The following is a 21,571-nucleotide window of genomic DNA, read 5'->3' as shown; positions in this document are numbered from 1 at the left end:
TTCTTAATTTGCCTTTTAGTAGAACAGATTTAGTTTTCATACTAGAAATTACCAGCTTATGTGTTTGTGCTCAGTTCTGTAGAAGGTTCAGGGCATGATTTGCCTGGTCTTCCAGAGCCCTTCTAGTGTTACCCTTCACAAGGAGAACAAGGTCATCCACAAAGATGACCTTGTCCACTTGGCTTGTGTCAGCCTCCAGGAACTTGTTCATCACCAGATTCCAAAATTAGGGATCCAGCACTAAATCCTTGGGGCATCCATGGGTTACATTTTGCTGTGTGCATTGAAATCTAGTTTGCACTGCTAATTTCCTGTTAAGATAATTGTTGATATAGTTATACAGGTTCTGTGGAATACCGGCATGGAATATTCTTCTGAGGATGCTAGCAACCATAGGGCATCAAAGACAACAGCAAAATCATTTGAAATAGCCAGCATATAGGTTTCCTGGGTGGTTTGACCTGCAGTCAGAAGAGGTTAGAAAAGCAATATGAGCACTTGTTTCAGTTACTAAATTAAAAAGTGCAACAAGCAATCACTAGTGAGTTTCATTGACTTGTATCCAAATCCAGTTCATGATCCAAAAGTTTTGAAAGAAGACACATTGATGAACTCCCCCAACAGAAAACTCCTGGATTACAAATGTCTGGTGAAAGCAATCTTAAACAGGTCAGGCAGGCTGATAATTCTAGGAATGTTATTCTTATTCATGCAGAAAGCCAGTTCATGTTTCTTTTAAATATTATGACAACATTTGAAAATCTGAACATAGCTCTTCAGTCCAAATTATTTCCTGTCCATATACTGAGGTCATTACTCTCCTAGATATGTTGAAAAATGTTATGCACAAATTTATTTACTAACAGTTTCAACTCTTCCACTTCCATTTTGGAATTGATTACTATAGCAGACTGACCAAAAGGATGATTCTGCCTTAGTCATTTCTTACTTAATTATTCATTTATACCTCCAAGGTTGTGAAGAGTCTAGAGAAGAGAAGATTCTGTTCTTTGCTTGCTGAGGAAGTATGTTGTCTGCACATGATTACGTGGTACACAAGTTCCCATTGAAAAGTGATGTACTTATAAATGCTGAGGTAGTTTCCAAATCACATAAACTGATGGTGCATCATTTTCAGATTTGAATTTTTGAAATGAAACTTTTTTAGGTGCACTCCGTTCAGTTTTCAGATGGGAGTAACTTGCATTTGTGTATTTACAAAAAAATGCAACGAAAATGTGACCATTACCATAAGTAAATGCACTACAGACATTCTAAACAGCCATCTATTGTACTAGGTTAAATGCTCCCCTTCTCGTATAATCCCCAAAGTTAAGCTGCATCAGGTCCGGTTAGTAAATGGGAGGATGACCACCTGCGAATACCTGGTATAGTTGGCTTTTTACCTTCCTTTTTTTTTTTCTTTTGTTAACCTGTGGAAAATATTCTTCTGATTTTCACGTATCATTTAATTTTGTTAATTTGTAAGGTAATAAGTGTAAATCTGTGCTTTATATCCTTACTTTTATAGCCTGTGAATATTATTCCTCCTATATTCGTTTATTAGAATCACCATTAACAGAATTAAAATTCAATTCGTAAATGTGATCACAATGACCAGTGTTACTACATATCATATAGTGAACGGTATTTTGTTACAGAGTGTCCGTCGTAAAGTGATTTGATTGTACAGTGAAACAGTCATAAAATGGGGGTCCACTGTAGTTGAGTGTTGTAAGACATATAGTGCACATATACGTGCAATGTTACCACCGAAACCACCTCCATTGAGTACAAAGGAGAGATCTAAACTATTTCAACAGTGGAAGAAATTATAGTGTGCGACGAAGTTGAACAAAGAAGCTGGAAAAGGTGCATCCACATCTTCAGAGCATTTCCCCAGAAATGTTAGAAGTGAATTTGGAAGGAGCAGTGATGGAAGTTGGTCCTGCAAATGAAAATGACGAAGTCCTTGAAGCCCAGTCGTAAATGAAAAGCGAAGAAGTGAAGAAGCCAAAACTGACTGCCAGAAGTACTCAAATTCATTCAACACCTAAAACGTACATTCCTGGATAATGATTTCGGTTCAGTCTGTTCCATGTATGATCGGCTTTGGTTCAAGAATGATGTGAAGATTGTAGCAGCTTGAGATCATGCTCTTCTTGAAACAGCATTTCCAAATGAGGATCTAAGTCAAATGGCAACCTGTAACAGCTGTCATGGCTCTCTCAAGAACAAAGCGATTCTGCCTCTATCGAAGTCAAATAGTTTTAAATATCACCCAATGCCACAGCACTTGCTTAAACTAGATTTGGTAATGGAATGTCTTGTATCTCTGAGGCTCCCATTCATGCAGATTCGTCACCTGCGGCATTTATATGGTCAATACGGCTTGTTGGTCAAGTGATAAATGTTCGCTTATATAAGTTTCACTTAACTTCCGCTATGCTTGCTTGTCACGCACACAATTTTTTTTGGTTTAGTTTTCCAGTACTTCTTGGTGTTGCCAAAGGTAAAGAAGTAGATGAAATAATAGATGTTTTGCAGCATCAATGCTGTTGGTTTCAGTTGGTTACCTACCAGACACTATTATGAATGAAGAAAAAATTGTTTTCAGTTGCCCTTACCTGGGGAACACACCAGTGCACAAGAAGCTTAAAATGTAAAAGATTTTCCCAGGCCATGCCTAGCATTTTAACAGGTCTTCATAGTAATGCTGAATGTGAGAGAATGTGCAGCCAGATAAGGAATTGCTACAATGGCAAGCATGACTTGGGCGAATTTGTTATATTCAAAGCTTTCTTGTGCACTGGTCGTTTACAGTACATCCTTTTTTTTTTTTTTTTTTTTCATATATAATAGTGTCTGGTAGGTTCTCACACTGAAACTGACAGAACTGATGCTGCAAAAATCTATTACTTCATCTATTTCTTTACCTATAATTCTTTTGCTCAAAATAATGACAATGCTGCCTAGCCAAGTTTAGGCAGCATAGCCATTTTTTTTAAACAAAGCTTTGACTCAAGGTTTCTGCAGAGGAAAAATTTGGGATTTTCTGTTGAAAAATATTGTTACAAGCAAAGTCTGCAGCAATATTTTTATCGATGCAGGTATGCATGATGTCTAATAGAATATTTAAACAAAAACCACAGAGAGAAAATTGTGAGGTAAGCAAATATTTAAAAGCATACTGTAGTGGATAAACATGGCTGTATTTTAATATAAAATGTGTATTTTGCCTGTGAAACTTAATTGTTGGTTCACTAGAAATGAAATTTGCTTTTCCAAATATCTCCTGCTTTCCTCCTGTTTTTTTGGGATACACTTTTTTTTTTTTTTTTTCTACACGTTGATATAAATTGCCAATACTTTATATAAATAGCGTCATCTTAAGTGTTACTAGTGTAGCTACCCTTTTTCGGACCCGGAGGCAAAGAACATGTTCGGGCCTCTACTTGATGAAAATTGCAAAAACAGGAGACAGCCAAAGAAGCCGGGCCCCTCAAGGGCCCGGGCCTGGAGGTAATTGCCCTGCCTGCCTACATGGTAGCTACGCCACTGTTAAGCATGATTCTATTTGTCAAACTCTGCACCATTGTGACAGCTGTTTCAGGTCCCCTGAGTTTTAAACAAGTAGTAAATTCTCATGCTAATTCATTGATAACACTTCATTACCAATTAAAGTCAACTTTCTAATGTGAACATAGGTGAAAGCATTCACAGCCAAAATGTTTGCCTCTCTTATTGGTGGAACTAAAGCATATATACCAAGAGTATGAAAGAGCAACAAGGCTCACTATGTCCCTCAACGAGTGAGAGTTGTTCCCACTCGTTGATCATTGGAGTTCTGATGTATTGTGGAGAGAGGTTTAGACCTCTCGGTAATGGTTGCTGGGTACATTGGATTGCTGATTGGTTTGCCTCAGAGGGTAGAATTCATTTTTTATTGTAATATTTGTTTAAATTCAAGGAGAGTGTTAGTGAAGAAATGTTTTACCTGGATATATTGAGCTAATTCCTCTCATTAATTTGAAAATACCAAGAGTACAGAATTGTACAATTTTTAAATTATTTCATTGTCTACAATGAAATATAATCCCACACCCTTACTTTTACTACTATCCCACACCCTTACTTTTACTACTATCCCACACCCTTACTTTTACTACTTTGCAGTATAGAACAAATGCAGCCCAGAATTGGGATTAAAGTTACATGTAATCTTTTATGTTTTAATTGTAAGTTCTTTCATACACTGCTTGGTTGCTTACTTAGACTCAGTATATTATTCACAGGTTAGCCTAAGTTTGTTAAAATAGAGGTAATCACTTCTTGAATAGCTGTCATGATGGTTTGAGTTTTAGGCTGTGCACTCACCTTTATTAATTTAGGTCATCTTGTGTCTCTGATATGCCCATAAAGTCAAGCCTTCATTGTCCAGAAAGTTGGCCTTATTATATATACATATATATCATTCCTTCCTTCCTTAAGTTTTGATTTAATGTAGCCACTGCAAAATACTTTTTGTTTGGTGTTCTTAATATAAATTTGAAAAATTAGAAATGTCCAATTTCTAAAATTTGGCATTATTATTCCTCTGCACAATATTATTGCTTATTGCTCACATTACTCATTATTTCCGGTGCCTCTGTAGCCAGGTGGGCAGGAGCAACAGTGCGTAGCACATGCTTCTTGATTAGATCGGGGTTCGAGCCCGTGACCACGAAATATGGAGGATGTGGAAAGGTCAGGGAATGACCACCGCATATCCCCGGAGCAATATGGCTTTAGTTGCTAATGCTCCTAAAAACCAAATAATAACAACAACTCATTATTTCACTGTATAACATATAAAAATGTAACATGTATAAAATATACAGTGGAATAATTGTCAATTTTTCCAGTAGTCATTTACAGTTCCACCCCTTCCATTTCAGTAGTAAAATAAATAATGGAATTTGACTTTTAAGTTTGGTTCTCTTCAATAGTGGTATAATAAATGATGCTCAGATATTTTTTTTTTTTTTTTTTTTATTAATATTACAATTACCATTTGTTGATTCTCTTACCAGTAATGTTTACATTTTTTTTTTTTTTTTCTTTTCTTTCAAGCCCCCGTGGCTAAAACTCTTTACTGTGAAGTAGATCTAAAGGAAGAAAGGCTTCAAGCATTTGTTTATGCTGTGAAAAATCACTATTGGTATCAGATGTATATAGATGACTTGCCTGTTTGGGGTAAGTAATTGTGAACAGACTATCTTAAAAGTACATCATATGGTGGTTCATTAAAATTTAATATTTTCTTTAATCCAATTTCATTTTAGATTAATAGTTTAAGGAACTGTTTTAATTAAAAAAGGAAATGTATTTAGTATTCTTTGCCGTGAAAAAAGTTATGTGGTTTGATTTCCCTCATATAACTTTGATTATTGACAAGTTGCCACAAACTGCATGACTTAAAATTAAACAATCTCCCCATATGAGAACATGATTTAAGAGTATAGCCACTTCTTTTAATTAATTAAAATCATTAACTTTAGTTTGCTTCTGGTCTAGATTTTATTTATACAGTAAAACCTACTGATGTGATCACCAACTGATTAGCATTAGTAGAGGCATATGATGCAAGAAAGCAAGCTTATATAGCATCAGCCAAAAAAAAAAAAAAAAACTCCCATTTCACCTATCCATTCACTCCAAATGTTTGTCTAGTTCTGCCCTGAACTTATTTAAGGCTATTGACCTCCACTACAACAGATGGAAGTTTCTCCCAACTATCAACCATCTGCTGGATAAAAGGCAAATTTCCACACATCTATTCTACAATTCGTTTTCCTCAATTTGAATTTGTCCCCTCAGGTGAGTAATCTGAGCAAGAGAAAGCATCCCATTAGAATTCAGCTTGCTCAAACCATTATATGCCTTATACACCTCAATTAATGCACTAAACCTCGCCATACTGAATACTGGCACGCACACTCACATTCAGCTCCCAACTGGACATACTTCAGCAATAGATCTTTCCATTTGTTCTCCAGTACTGGTCCCGACCATAGAGTGGTATGTTATAAACGATCCTATGGGCAGTGATCACTTCCCAATCGTATGCAAGGTATTGATAACACAGACTCCTTTAACTAAACCCTGCAGGAAATGGAAATTTACAAGAGCAAACTGGGCAAAATTTCAGTCATCAATCTGTTTCGATGAGAAAAAAATCCGTCTCCAGCGTATTGATGATGTGACAGATTACATCACGTCGCATCTCCTAAACGTGGCTAAAGATACAATACCATTATCAAATCCACCGGGCCGTAAACACTATAATTATTGGTGGAACGAGGAGTGCACCAAAGCAAAAAAGGCAAAAAATAAAGCGTGGAATTTGTTTCGGCAATATCCAATCACAGCCAATCTGATAAATTATAAGAAAGAAAGGGCAAAAGCACGTTACATACAGAGGCAAGCCAAAAAAGAATCCTGGACCCGTTTTGCATCAACAATTAACAGAAACACTGACAGCAAATTAATTTGGAAAAAAAATTAGACAGCTCTCTGGTAAGTTTCCAACCATACCTTCTCCAGTCCTCTCCTGGAATGGGCGAGATTTATCTAGTCCCTCGGATATAGCTAATGCTCTGGGCAATACTTTTGCTGAGATCTCAGCAACATCAGCTTATACTACATCTTTCCAACGAATTAAAAACAGTCGAGAACAGTATTCTGTTACCTTCCAAACTCCCCTCATTCTACCATATAACAAACCTCTACAATATTCTGAACTATTGCATGCCATTAAAACAGCTCGTAATGGTGCCGCCGGACCAGATGGGATCTATTATATCATGCTGCAACATCTTGATGACAAAGCTTTGCGCCTCCTCCTGGTCTTTTACAACCGTATTTTTTTTAGAAAATGTTTATCCAGCTTCTTGGCACCACTCTAATGTTTTGGCTTTCCTGAAGCCTGGAAAAGATCCAACCAATCCCCATAACTATAGACCAATATCTCTGTCCAGCTGCCTCAGCAAAATCCTTGAAAAAATTATCCACAGTAGACTGAGCAATAGTCAGCATGGCTTTCGACAGAACAGATCATGTTTAGATCTCATGATCAAGGCTGAATTTGCCATTCGCAATGCTTTCGTTAAACATGAGCATCTGGTAATGGTTTCTATAGATATACAGAAGGCTTTTGACACCACCTGGCGACATGGCATACTTAGTGATCTTTATTCTCTCGGTCTACGGGGCAATCTTCCCATATTTGTTCAGAACTTTTTATACACTAGATCGTTTCAAGTAAAATACCAAAACGACCTCTCTACAACTTTCATTCAGGAAGAAGGTGTTCCTCAGGGATCTGTACTGAGTGCCACTCTCTTTGCTCTTAGAATCGATTCCATCACTAAACAGCTTCCAAACACAGTTGAATCATATCTTTACGCGGATGACCTTTCCATTTCCTGTCATTCCCAAAGCATGAGATCTATTGAAAGGCAGCTTCAGATATCACTGAATAAAATACAACAATGGGCCAGCCTTAACGGCTATCGACTCTCACAACAGAAAACAGTTGCTATCCATTTTTGTCGACAACGCAAACTCCATCTGGATCCTGAACTTCAAATTTCCAATGTTTCCATCCCAGTCACTACTAACATCAGATTTCTAGGATTAATCCTTGACAACAAATTAAATTTCTTAGACCATATAAAAAATGTTCGTACTTCCTGTTTAAAAAAGTTAAATATACTCAGAACTTTATCCGCCCTAACATGGGGTGCAGATCGCACCTCCCTACTTCGGTTATATAGGGCATTAATCCGATCCCGTCTCGATTATGGTGCACCTGTCTATGATTCTGCCAGAGCAAGTGCTTTGCGCTGGCTTGATCCAGTTCAGCACAGCGCCTTGAGGACTGCACTTGGGGCTTTCAGAACATCACCAGCACATAGCCTCTACATCGATGCACATGAGCCCCCTTTAACTCTACGTAGGAAAACATTGCTACTGAAGTATGCCGTTAAAATACATAGTTGTGCCTCGCATCCAATTCAGTCATACTTATTCAAGCCACCATTAGAAAGCCTCTACAGAATTAAGCCTACCATAGTAAAACCAGCTGGTCTTCGCCTTCTTGAACTAATGCAGGTTTGGAATGTCCCCATTCATTCTGTACAAGAAGTAGTAACATGCGCTCAACCACCATGGACGTGTACTCCTCTACCCACCTGTGACACTTACCTTAGCCAGTGGGGAAAAAAAAATGTTCTTCAAGAATCAAATGTGAAACAACTTCATGCAATTCACACTCACAGATATTTTGACTTTTCTCCAATTTATACAGATGGCTCTAAATCTAACTCAAACGTTGGAGCAGCAGCAGTGTTCCTAAATACCACTATCTCAGCATCCCTTCCACCTGAATTCAGCATCTTCTCAGCAGAATTATATGCAATTAAACTAGCCTTAGAAAATCTCAGTTCTGACTGCTCATTAAAATTTGTTATTTACACTGACTCCCTCAGCTCAATTATGGCATTATCTAACTCCGCAGATAAAGATCACCCTTTTCTAAATGAAATTAGAAGATTATTACTGCAGATTGAAGAGCGCCACCAACTCATCACCTTCTGCTGGATTCCAGCACATTCTGGAATTTCTGGTAATGAACTGGCCGATAAAGCTGCAAAAAATCCATCTACCTTAAATTTAACCAATATACCTGTTCCAGCATCAGACTATCCACAAATCATTCGTGGTGCATGCCTAACAGAATGGACAGCACTCTGGCACTCTCAAACAAATAACAAACTTTTTCAATTTAAACAGGATCCTAGAATTTGGCGTTCCAGTGTCCGTTCATCAAGACGAGAAGAAGTACTTCTTTCAAGATCAAGAATAGGCCATACACATTTGACTCACCTTCATTTACTCACAGGAGATGATCCACCACAGTGTCCACATTGTTCTCTAAATTTGACTGTGAAACACATTCTCATTGAATGCCCACACTATAATCAAGACAGAAATACAACCCTACTATCTTTGGTTAACCTTCGGAAACCAATAACCCTAGAGAATGTCATTGGTGACAATGCAAATATTCCTGAATTTTTTAATTTTCTGAAGAAAATTGGACTTTTTACTCATTTCTGAATCTCCTTATCTGACATGACAAGAAATTCTAATAGTTTATTACAATAAAGGAATAGGCGCATTATAGCCAAAGCAGCTTATGCGCCAAAAAACCCCCACAACAACAACAACAACAACACCTCAATTAGATCGCCACACAGGTGACTCTCTAGAAGCTGCAATTTGCAGAACTTAAGTCTTTCTTGGTAGCACCAGCCCTTTTCTCCACTCACCAGTCTCATTGCCCTTTTCTGTACTCGTCCCAGCAGCTCTACATCCTTCCTAAAATGAAGCCTCCTGACCTGTATGCAGTACTCAAGATGTGGCCGGACCGTTTGCTTTATACAAGGGGACAATCACCCCCTTATCCCTGCTAGCAAAATTCCTGCATATCATTCACAAGACGCCATGAGCTACTCTTGCAGACTGTCTGCACTGCTCAGAAAACTTCATATCTGACTACACAATTACCTACAGGTCCTTCTCATTCTCCACTACCCTGAGTGTAATACCACCCAGTTGGTACATTATTCTGTAGTTACTCCTACCCATATGCAGTACTTTACATTTTTTAATGTTAAACTTCAGTTGCCACCTCTCAGCCCATCTGCTGAACTTTACGAGATCCTGTTGCAGTATGTACTGTCATTAACAATCCTGCCAATCTTCGTATCATCTGCAAACTTAGACATTAACCCTGATATACCTTCATCAGTATCATTGATAAATACCAAAAACAACAATGGGCCCAACACCGAATCCTGGGGACTCTTCTAATAACATTATTCCACGAAGAGCACTGTCCATCGATTACCACTCTGTCTTCTCCCACTCAACCATCTTTTTATCCATTGTAGCAGTTTGCCCTTTACGCCATACTGTTTGAATTTGTACAGTAATCTTCCGTGTGCCACAGTATAAAAAGCTTTCCTAAAATCCAAGTATATGATATCAAAATTACTTCTTGCATCCAGTTCCTTTGTGACCATGCTGTGCATGAACTATAACTCAAGTCTTGTTCAGATAATCCTGCATCACTTCCTTAACCAGTGACTCCATTATTTTCCCTGAAACAGAAATTAGACTAACAGGTCTGTAACTACTTGTCACCCTTTGATCCCAATTTGTAAATTGGAGACACATTTGCAATCTGCAGTCCATGGGGACCTCCCCTGAGTCCAAAGAAGCTTTCACAATTTCACAAAGAAGCTTACTTCCTTTGCTGCTTCCTTTAACATAACTGGATAGATCCCATCCACCCGCAGGTGCATTTCTTATGTTGAATTTCAACAATTTCTCCTCCACTTTACTCTAATTATTACAAAATCACTTAACTCCTTGCCAGATTTTGATAACCTACTTAAAAAATGTTTACTACTAAACTATTTTAACTTGTATTCCTGCTTACTCTCCCTCACAAGGAACCAGCAGTAATCCCCCATCATTACAGGATCCCAGAAACCTCGGTACCGCTTTTCCATTGTGGAAATATCTTGATGAAACCGCTCCTCTTGTTCATCACTTACATCTCCCAGATTTTCAGGGAAAAATTCAAGATGGGAATGAAGAAAATGAATTTTCAACGACATTAGATGTTTTTGCCAGTGTTTTTGTCGATGTGGTTTGCCAATGTAGACACCAACATTTCATAGTTTTTCCCTTTCCTGTTACCCAAAAACCCATGTACTACTGCCTTAAATGATTGCCAAGCTGCCAATTCACCCTTCTTTAACTCTAACTAATTTAACATATGCCAAACTTTTCCTTAAGTTTGGCCTATGTTAAATTAGGAAACACTTCTCAGAATATACAAATTATATTTTATCTTTTAGAAACCATAAATGCAATAAAATTTGGAAATGCCACAGCTCAGTTTAAAAATTATTTTTCAAAGAAAATGTAACTCCTGACACTCACTGATGGAAGTGATTGCATTGTCTTACTGTCAGTAAAAAGGATGTATAGGACGCATATAAGGATTACTTTTCAAAATTTCACTCTAGCTTATAAAATTTGTTAAAACTTTATATAATATTTGTCAAGAATGGGTTTAAAGATAATTTTATTTTTATCCAAATCTGTGTAATGGAATAATTATGATTATCTGTTATTAAATTGTTTATTTTCCAATTCACTTGTAATTATTATTAATGGTTATAATCATTAATTATTTTTGTATGGCAACCATCTGAACATCAGTGTAAGGTCAGCATTCAAATGATATTCTGTGCACTGAGGGAAAAACTTAGGCACAACTGTGCCCAGGTGCCTTCTTTACTTTAAATTTTAATAGTTTATCTTTGACTTTTTTTTCTCGGAGTTATTTAGTTTCCAATTATGTCATGGTATTCATTTGTTATTCCATCTTTAAAAAACTTCTTCACATATGAATGCAGATGCAAAAATATTTATTGTTCTTCAGCAATCCGAACAGTATTATATGCATTGACTCAATTTAGTTCATCCATTTCCTTCTAGTGGTAACTTAAGCAAAAAATTCCTTGCTACTTTTGTTTGCATTTTTAGAACTGCTTATAATCTGTTAAGCTTTTCTTAACCCTCATAGTGACTTGATTGCACATTAATTTGTACTTACTGTAGGTTTCAGTATCCCCCACCATTTCTGTACATTCTATGCAGTTTTTTTCACTGCTATTAGTTTCATTAGTTGATATGTCATCCATTTAGGCTTATATAGTAGTAGTAATGGAGGCATGTGATGCAAGAAAGCACATCCATTCCCTCTAAAAGTTTGTCCAGTTCCTCCTTGAATTTATTTAAGCTATCAACTTTCACAAAGACAGATGGAAATTTGTTCCATCAATTAACCACTTACTGGCTAAAGGCAAATTTCTGCACATCTATTCTACAAGCATCTTTCCTCAATTTGAATTTGTCCCCTTAGGTTTGTAATCTGAGCAAGCGGAAGAATCCCATCAGAATTCAGTGTGCTCAACCCATTCAAGGCCTTATACACCTCAATCAGATCATCTCGCAGGTGCCTAGTCTCCCACCATTGCAATTTGCAGAACTTAAGCCATTGGTAAGAGGACCCCTTCATTCCCCTGACCAATCTTGTTGCCCTTCTCTGTACACTCTCAAGCAACTCTACATCTTTCCTGAAATGAGGCCTCCAGACCTGTATGCAGTACTCAAGGTATGGCCTGACCATTGCCTTTTACAAAGGAATAATCACCCCCTTTTCCTTACTAGCAAAATTCCCACATATCATCGACTAACATGACTTTCTCTTGCAGCCTGGGGTTACTTCTACCCATATGCAGTACTTTGCATTTGTCAATGTTAAACTTTAGTTGCAGCTCCTCAGCCCATCTGCCCAAAATTTTCTAGATCCTGTTGTAGTAATGCACTGCCATTACTGTCATTAACAACCCTTCCAGCCTTTGTATCATCTTCTGCAAACTTCGACACTAAGCCTGATATACCTTTATCAATCATCATCATCATCATCAGCCATTTTCAATCCACTGCAGGATGAAGGCCTCTCCAGCAACTTTCCAGTTCCTTCTGTTTTGAGCACTGGACATCCATTTACTACCCACAAACTCATGAATTTCATCTATCCATCTCCGCCTTTGTCTTCCAGGTTTTCTTCTAGCTCCTCTTGGATACCATTCTGTCATTTTCTTAGTCCATCTGTCATCATGTCTTCGAGCTATGTGTCCTGCCCAAGACCATTTTAGTTCTTTAGTTTTGATAAGAATGTCCTTTACTTGAGTTTGTTGCCTAATCCATGTGTTTCTCTTCTTATCTAACAGTCTGATTCCCAATATGATTCGTTCCATTCTTCGCTGTGTAGTTCTCAGCTTCTCTTCCATTCTTTTGGTGAGTGCCCAAGTTTCACTTCCATAAGTCATGATGGGGAGTATACATTGGTCCATTATTTTACGTTTCAGACAAACTGGGATATTGCTCTTCAGTATGTGACTATATTTCCTGAATGCTATCCATCCAAAATTTATTCTTCTCTTGACTTCCAGCCATTTATCATTATTACAGCTAATAACTTGTCCCAGATAAGTATATGACTCCACCTTTTCAATTACTGCTCCTTCAAGCATTATTTCCCTTTCTGTGGCATACTTGTTCATCATTACTTTTGTTTTAGCCATATTCATCTTTAGTCCAAAATCCTTACTAGCTGTGCATAACTGATTAAGATTTTCCTCTAATTCTTTGGGATCATGGCTTATGACCACAATGTCATCTGCAAATCGTAAATGGTTTAGGTACTCTCCATTCACATTGACTCCTTTCTGCGACCAGTCTAATCTTCTGAAAGCTTCCTCAAGGGCAGCAGTAAATAGCTTCGGAGATATTGTGTCTCCTTGTCGAACTCCTTTCTCAATTTTAAATTTCCTACTGTCTTTGTCTAGTCTAATAAAGGAGGTAGCACTCTCGTATATTTTCTTCAAAATCATAATATATGGGGTATCAATGCCTTGTCTTTCCAGTGCCCGAAACATTGCCTTATGCTGTATGGAGTCAAATGCCTTTTCATAATCCACAAATGCCAGGCATAATGGTGTTTTATATTCATTTGCTTTCTCCATTAGCTGTGATATTACATGAAGGTGATCCATAGTTGAGAATCCTGTCCTAAAGCCAGCTTGCTCTTTCGGTTGATTCTCATCCAGTATTCTTTCTAATCTGTTAGTAATGACCCTTGTGAACAACTTGTAGATGTGGGATAACAAGCTAATTGGTCTATAATTTCCAATTTCTGATTTATCTCCTTTCTTATGCAGCAAAACTATGATTGCATTATTCCACTGCTTAGGCGTCACACCTTTTCTAATGCACTTTGTGAAGAGCCTTGCCAGTTTTTGTGTTATGTCTCTTCCTCCCAATTTTAACAACTCTACAGTAACTTCATCTTCCCCCGGGGCTTTCTGATTCTTCATTTTCTTCAATGCATGCTCTACCTCATCAGGAAGAATATTGGGTATGTCGTATGTGTTGCTACTTTGCAATCCATCTTCCCCACTGCTGGCATCATTCCCCTGCTCCTTGTATAATTCTCTATAGTAGTCTTCTGCTATTTGAATTATGCCTTCTCTGCTGTTTATAAGTACACCATCGCTATTCTTCAGTTTCAGTATTATTTGTCTTTCTGTATTACTGTTCATGGCTGCTGATTTAAATCCTTTGTTTTCCCTTAATGCTTGTTCTACTTTTCTTGTGTTAAATCTTCTTATGTCCTCTCTGAGTCTCTTTCTAATGGCTTTGCATAACTCAGTATACTCAATTTTCTCCCTGTCAGTGTTTTTCTTGCTTTTCATTTGTCGTCTTCGGTTCATCATGACAAGTGTTTCTTGACTAATTTTTTCTTCTTTGGATTTCTTTTTCCCTAAAGGTTTCTTGGGCTTTATCACTTTCAAAAAGTTGTAATATTCCTCGTCGATATCTTGGTCCTCAGCTGTCTGCAGAAGCTCAAACTTGTTCTTAAGTTCCAGTACATACTGCTTTTTCTCCTCCTCTGTTATTTTAAAGACCTTTGTATTATTTACTCGAGTCAGTTTTTTCCTTTCCTTTCCTACATCTATATCAAGTGTACATCTTACCATTCTGTGATCACTTCCAACATTTACCTTATTCAGGACGGTAACATCATTCACAATATATCTTCTGTTAGTGAGGATGAAGTCGATTTCATTAGTAGTTAATCCATTTGGACTCTTCCATGTCCACTTTCTGTTCACCCTTTTCTTGAAAAAAGTGTTCATTACTGACAGTCCTTGAGATTCTGCAAATTCCACAAGTCTTTCACCTCTTTCATTTCTTTCACCAATTCCAAAATTTCCTATAGTTCCCCTTTCTGTGCTGTTTTGTCTTTTTCCAACCTTAGCATTGAAGTCTCCCATAATAATAGTGTAGTGGGTTTTCTGCTCATCTAGAAGACTCTCAATTTCAGTGTACATTTCTTCAACCTCTTCATCATCATGGCTCGATGTTGGTGCATAAATCATTATAATCTTTAGCTTGTATCTCTTAGAAATCTTGAGTATTAGTCTTGACACCCTTGGTGATGTACTTTTGAATTCCAAAATGTTGTTTTTAAAATCTTTATGGACCAGAAACCCAATTCCACCTTCACTCCTTTCACTGTTTCCATTGGTGTACAGCAGATTTCCACTTGATAAACTTATAAGTGATTCATTTCTTCTTCTTGTTTCAGCCAAACCGATGATAATCCAATTCACATTTTCTAATTCCTTTTCCAGCTCTAATATCCTGTCTTCACCGATGAGTGTTCTTACGTTATAACAGGCCAAGTTCAGTTTCCGTGCATGGCAGCCTGGTCGTACCCAGAGATTCTTAGCACCCTCTGCTTCCACTCTAATCCTCTCGCTGCCGTAAGAGGGAGAGTGAAAGCTGCTGGGGACTGAGGGCCATTTGTTTCGTCGTGCTTTCATATTGCTGGAGGGGTTGGTCTTTTCCTCTTCATGCTGACCAGGCACCTTGAAGAGAACCACTCTACACGTTCGTTGCCACCTAAGTGACGTAACAGGGCTTACCATCGAGAAGGTGTGCATGAGTGGATTTTAGGGAGGCAGGCCAACCGGACTTCTCCTAAATCTTCTGTAATAGAGAGATATTGGATCCATCAGTGTTTTAGGCTGAGTGTCTGATAGCACACAGGATACCTGTTCCCCTCTAAGCCCCCCTTTATCAATATTATTAATAATTATACAAAACAACAGTGGGCCCGACTCTGAACCGTGGGGACTCCATTAATAACATTAGTCCACGAAGAGCAGAGTCCATTGATTTTCTGTTCTGTCTTCTTTCACTCAACCACCCTTTTATTCATTGTAGCAACTTATCCTTAATACCATACTGCTCCAATTTGTACAGTAGTCTTTCATGTGCAACAGTGTCTGTCAAAAGCTTTCCTGAAATCCAAGTACACTAGAGTCCCAATTTTCCTTGGTTCTGTGTTATCTGAGCTAGCTCTTAGCTCAATTTTTACATAATGGCTAAGTGATGCCTTAAAGAGTTTTGTGTTTGTATGTATGATGAGTAAGACTGTGATGAGAACAGACTGTGCTGTGCTGATTCATGGAATTTCTATGACTCATCTCCCTCCACCCACTTGCCACGAAACTTCAACAGTTTTATCTGTCAGGTTCAGTTTGACATCTCGTTTAGATGATTTCGCTTGTGACTAAAAAAAAAAAATTAAATTTTCTGTTTATACTCTGACACGACAACCAGGTCAATAGAGTTTACAATAAAGCGTCAATACAAATATTTATCATATTTAATAGTCACGGGCTTGAACCCTGGTCCACTCGAGGAATGCATGCCATGCACTCTCATTCCTGACCACTGGGCTATGGCAGGCCTACCACTAGTTTATCGGTTCTGCGTGGCTTCTTTATTTTTATTTTATGTACGATGAGTGTAAAATGGAAACTTGTTGTGGTTTCATTAGAGACTAAGTTTGATGCCATCAAATGAGTAGACAAGGGTGAAACAATTAAAAAGCTGTCTAGAGAGCTAGAGAGGTGTAGGTGAAGTGACTGTAGGAGATTGGGTGTGAAATCGACAGAACATTGAAAAATGATGTTCACAAAGCTGGTCTGAGAAAAGTGATGAGCACATGAGAAGAAAAACAATGAAAAAGGTAGAGTTTGAACAAACATCTGAAGCACTTTTTTTGTGGTTCACACCAATGAGACAGAAAGGAAGCCCGATTTCTGGACGAATTATACAAGCAAAGGCTCTATAATTTCAGAAAAATTTTCGTGATGGCGATGAAGAATTTACAGCTAGCATGGGATAGTTAGATAGATGGAAAAAGAAGTATGGAGTAAGACAGCTGAACACCACTGGGGAAAAATTATCGGCTTGTCAGGAAGAAGTGCAGTATTTTACCAAAAAGTTGGCAGAAGTCAGAGGAGGAAGGTTTACGTTTGGATCAAGTTTAGAAATGTGACGAAACAGGTTTAAATTATTGAATGCTTCTGACCAAAATGCTTGCTTCACAAGAAGAAAAAACAGTGCTCAGGTATAAATGTAGTAAGGAGAGATTGACAGTGTTGGCATGTTCAAATGCTTCAGGAAGTCACAGGCATAAGTTGCTACTTATTGGAAAGGCTAAGAAACCAAAAGCCTTCAAACACATACATGTGGAAAGCTTTCCTTGTAAGTATGCTAACCAATCAAATGCTTGATGGATTCCAGTTTGTTGAAAAATTGGTTCCATGAAGACTTCGTTCCTGCAACAAAAATTTTTGGCAGAAAAGAAACTACCAGAAAAAGCATTGTTGCTTCTGGACAATGCACCATCTCATCCAGATGAAACTGAACTAGTCTCTGGTGACATTAAAACTCTTTTTTTTGCCTCCTAATGTAACGTCTCTAATCCAACCACTAGATCAAAGTATCCTGGAGACTTTGAAATGGAACTACAGACAATGACTTTTAATAAAACAACTCCTGGAAGATCTTGAAAATGGTGGAACTGTTGCTGAAAGCCTTAAAAATATAAATGTGAAAGATGTCATTTACTGGCTGGTGGAATCATGGGAAGAAGTAAAAACATCAACTCTTGTGAAGTCCTGGAAAAAAAATTCTCAGTGAAACCAAGGAAGAAGATGACGATGAAGGTAATCTTCTGCTTATAGAGCTAGTAAAAAATCTTCCAAATTCAGTACCTGTTAGGCAGAAGACATTCAAGATTGGATGAATGAGGATGAGCAACAGGAGATGACCGATGATATGATTATTAATTTAGTGAGTGGGGGAAAACAAAAGAGTGAAGATGATGTGTGTCCAGGAGAAGGCTCGCATACGGAAAGCCTAAATGCGATTGATGCATTTAGGTTTACTGCACTGCGATACGTCAAACAGCAGAATGAGAGTACACCTGCCGATCTACTGTTGTTGAGACACACGAGAAACATTGCAGCAAACAAGTGAGGAACTTTAAAACAAAAGACTTTGAAAGACTTTTTTTCTAAAGCCTGATGCTGTAATCACGGTGATGCATGTACTATACAGTACATGCATCACCTGAAAGTACATGAAAGTACAGTATATTTTGCCGCACTGCACTTGTAGTGTTGCTTGCTTGGTAAACAGACGGTGGATGTTATCGGTCTGTAGTAGAAGTCAAGAACGATATATTGATCGACAGGTTGGTGTGACACGATGTACTGATTGGTGCATGAACAGGACAGATGATAACATTGGTTTAGTCATTGGTTGGCATTATGACGTGTATTAATGAATAAAGAACGGTGCATAATTAGTTTCGGAATGAATGACATATAGATAATATCAGCAATGAATCTTTTAAAGTTGGAAGAAATTTGTGGGGGAAAATGAAACGTTGCTTCAACTTCCTTGATTTTTTGATGAAATCAAAATTAATAAGACCGAAAGTACTTTTAAGTGCAATAATTATTTTAAACTAATTGAATCACGAATGGAGTTACGTGGAAAGTTCTTGTAAAAGTCATTCTTTGCCTGTGAGTGTCTTTAGAGAAAAAAAAAAATAAAATAAATAAATAAAATACAGTAATAATAATAAAAATTATCCTCTAGTCCACCCATGATTCAATAGAAAAAAAGGTCAGGTTACCCCCTCCATTTCAGGAGGGGGTAACCTGAGGGGTTTAAGCTCCCATGGGATTCAATTTCTATTCCTGATTGATAACACCCACCGTCTGTTTACTGAGTGAGCAACAATGCAAATGCCGTCACTGCAAACTAGTTCCACTATTAAACCACTCCGAAATTTGCCGTACTTGTCATGTGGACTTTCTTTACCTTTGCCATAAACACAGTTACAGTATGTTATTACATACATACATGTATTCTTTTTCTTATGGTACGTACATATGTATAAGTAAAATTAAATGCAACATGGCATCATATCTTTAAGAGTATAATAATCTATATAATATTGGTGTAAACATACCATAGACAACTCTTAAACAAAAAACTACGTTAGCAGTTTGAAGGGCATTTTCTCTGTATTTCATATTGTGCTCTTCCTTCATAACAAGTTGCCATGTATTGCACTACCTTGAATAAGTAATGCTTCACTAAAAGAGAAGACTATTGTTACTTATTCTCTTATAGACTATTGTTAGATATGATGCCTTGTTGCATTTAATTTTACTTAAATATTATCACATACACTTTCTGGCATCTCTGGGATTATTTTCACAACTGGATTGTCATGTCTGCAATACCACGGTACCTGCCCACCCACCAATGAAAGGCCAACAAGCCTTGAAACGGTGCCTTCTGGGTGGTGGTGCCCACTGAGGATAAGTAACAAAAGTCTTCTCTTTTAGTTAAGCATTACTTATTCGAGGTAGTGCAATACATGGCAACTCATTGCGAAGGAAGAGCACAATATGAGATACAGATAAAATGATGCCCTTCAAACTACTAATGTAGTTTTTTTTTGTTTAAGAGTTGTCTATGGTGTGTTTACACCAATATTATATAGTACATATGTAAGTACATTTTGTTCCTTAATGGCAGGAATGAGGGAGATCCTAGAGGAGAGGGAAACATTGTCGCAAGGTCAGTATACGAAAAATTTCCATGTTAACTGAGTTTGACCGTATCCGAGCTGTTCGTGGTCTACATTAGCTCGGATAATCGGGACTCTACTGTATATAATATCAGCATTATTTTTTGCATCCAGTTCCTTTGTAACCACATCATAGTATCCAATCAAATTCGTCAGACAAGACTTACCCTTAACAAACTCATGCTGTGTCTGAATTATTACTGCAGTCTTATCTAGATGATCCTGCAATGCATCTTTAACCAGTGACGCCATTATTTTCCCCGGAACGTAAGTTAAACTAACTTGTCTGTAATTACCCGTGTCACCCTTTGATTCCCCTTTGTGAATTTGGGATACATTTGCACATCTCCAGTCTGCACTTCCCCTGAATTCAAGGTTGCTCTCATAAATATGGCTAAGGGTTTGCTTACTTCCTTTGCCATCTCCTTAAATATATGTGGATAGATCCCATCCACACCAGTTGCCTGGTGTGGATGGGATTATGTTGAGCAATATCCCTTAGTTGGTATAAAAAGCTCAGTAGCTTTCATGATTATTTCTCTGTTTCCCACTTAGAATTTTTAGTTGATAACACATCAGTTCATCTCACTGAAATGAATTCAAGCATGTTCTAAGACCATTGCAGTCACCTTTATGAAAGCAAAATCCCTTCCCTTTACCCTTGACAATAGTTATATTTTTAACAAAATTGCACATCAGTATGTACCGTATTTCCCTATGTACAAGACACACCTTTTTTTCGAAAAATTTGGGGTCTAAAAATTGAGTGCGCCTTATACAGTGGTTGTAGATTTTTTTTTTTTTACTTGCATTTTCCGCTTTTTCGCACTTGTTGTCTTTGTGCTCATTGTTTCGCACTTGTTACCGGTATATTAGGTTATGTTTTGCCACGTTCTGCTCAGAAAAGATTTTCGTACAGTGCTGAATTCAAGTTAAAAGTGATCCAGTTTGCAAAAGTGAATGGAAATCGTGCTGCTGAACGTAAGTTTGGTCCTCCTCCAACTGAGAAAACAATCCGAGACTGGCTACAGGAAGAAGAAACCCTACTGAAAACGCCACGGCAGAAGAAGGCCGTGAGAGGTAAGTCAGCAAAATGGCCTGATTTAGAGAGGGAATTGAAGATGTGGATTGAGGAGCAAAGGGCAATTGGAATTCCTGTGTCCACAAAGATGGTTCAGCATGAGGCAAGAAGAATTGCTGATGACAAAGAAGTTACTGATTTCAAAGGAGGACACAATTGGTGCTTCAGATTCATGAAACGGAATGGACTAAGCATGCGTACACACACCAGACTTGCCCAAAAGATGCCTGAAAGCTATGAGCAGAAGTTCCTTGAATTTCATTGTTTTGTCATTCAATGTCGGAAGACACATCAGTTTGAGTTGGGACAGATTGCAAATATGGACAAAGTCCCCCTTCAATTTGATGTCCCAAGTAACAGAACTGTTGATAAGAAGTGGGTGAAAACTGTAACTGTGAAGACACGTGTACATGAAAAGAGCCATTATACAGTTGTTCTAGCTTGTTGTGCCAACGGAACCAAGCTGCCTCCTATGCTGATTTTCAAACGCAAAACAATGCCAAAAGAAGACATTCCTCGAGGAGTGATTGTCCACGTTCGTGACAAGGGTTGGATGGATCAGGATGGGATGAAGATCTGGTTTGAGAAAGTTTGGAGCAGGAGACCAGGTGGGCTCTTATGCAAACCTGCCTTTTGTTTGCTCTTATGCAAACAAAAGGCAAACCTGTTTTTGTTATGTGTGCCCTGAATTGATCAATTGGTGCTTGATCAGTTCAGGGCACACATAACAAAAATTATAAAGAAGATTGCTGCAGAGCAAAAAAACAAAA

At 37.9% G+C, this 21,571-nt stretch overlaps 1 protein-coding gene across 1 annotated transcript in view; it reads left to right on the top strand.

The window, feature by feature from the left end:
• TM9SF3 (transmembrane 9 superfamily protein member 3) overlaps nt 1-21,571 on the top strand; it is a 357,433-nt gene that overhangs the window by 41,011 nt on the left and 294,851 nt on the right. The window contains exon 3 of the mRNA XM_090369370.1: nt 5,113-5,235. Within this exon, the coding sequence (XP_090225496.1) occupies nt 5,113-5,235 (123 nt within the window). The remainder of the gene's footprint in view (nt 1-5,112; nt 5,236-21,571) is intronic.

This window comes from Mastigoproctus giganteus, chromosome 3 (genome assembly GCF_048544385.1).
Source record: "Mastigoproctus giganteus isolate SK-2022 chromosome 3, ASM4854438v1, whole genome shotgun sequence".
Taxonomy (NCBI): Eukaryota; Metazoa; Arthropoda; class Arachnida; order Uropygi; family Thelyphonidae; genus Mastigoproctus; species Mastigoproctus giganteus.
The sequence above is the reverse complement of the archived record's forward strand: the minus strand, read 5'-3'. Positions and strand labels throughout refer to the sequence as shown.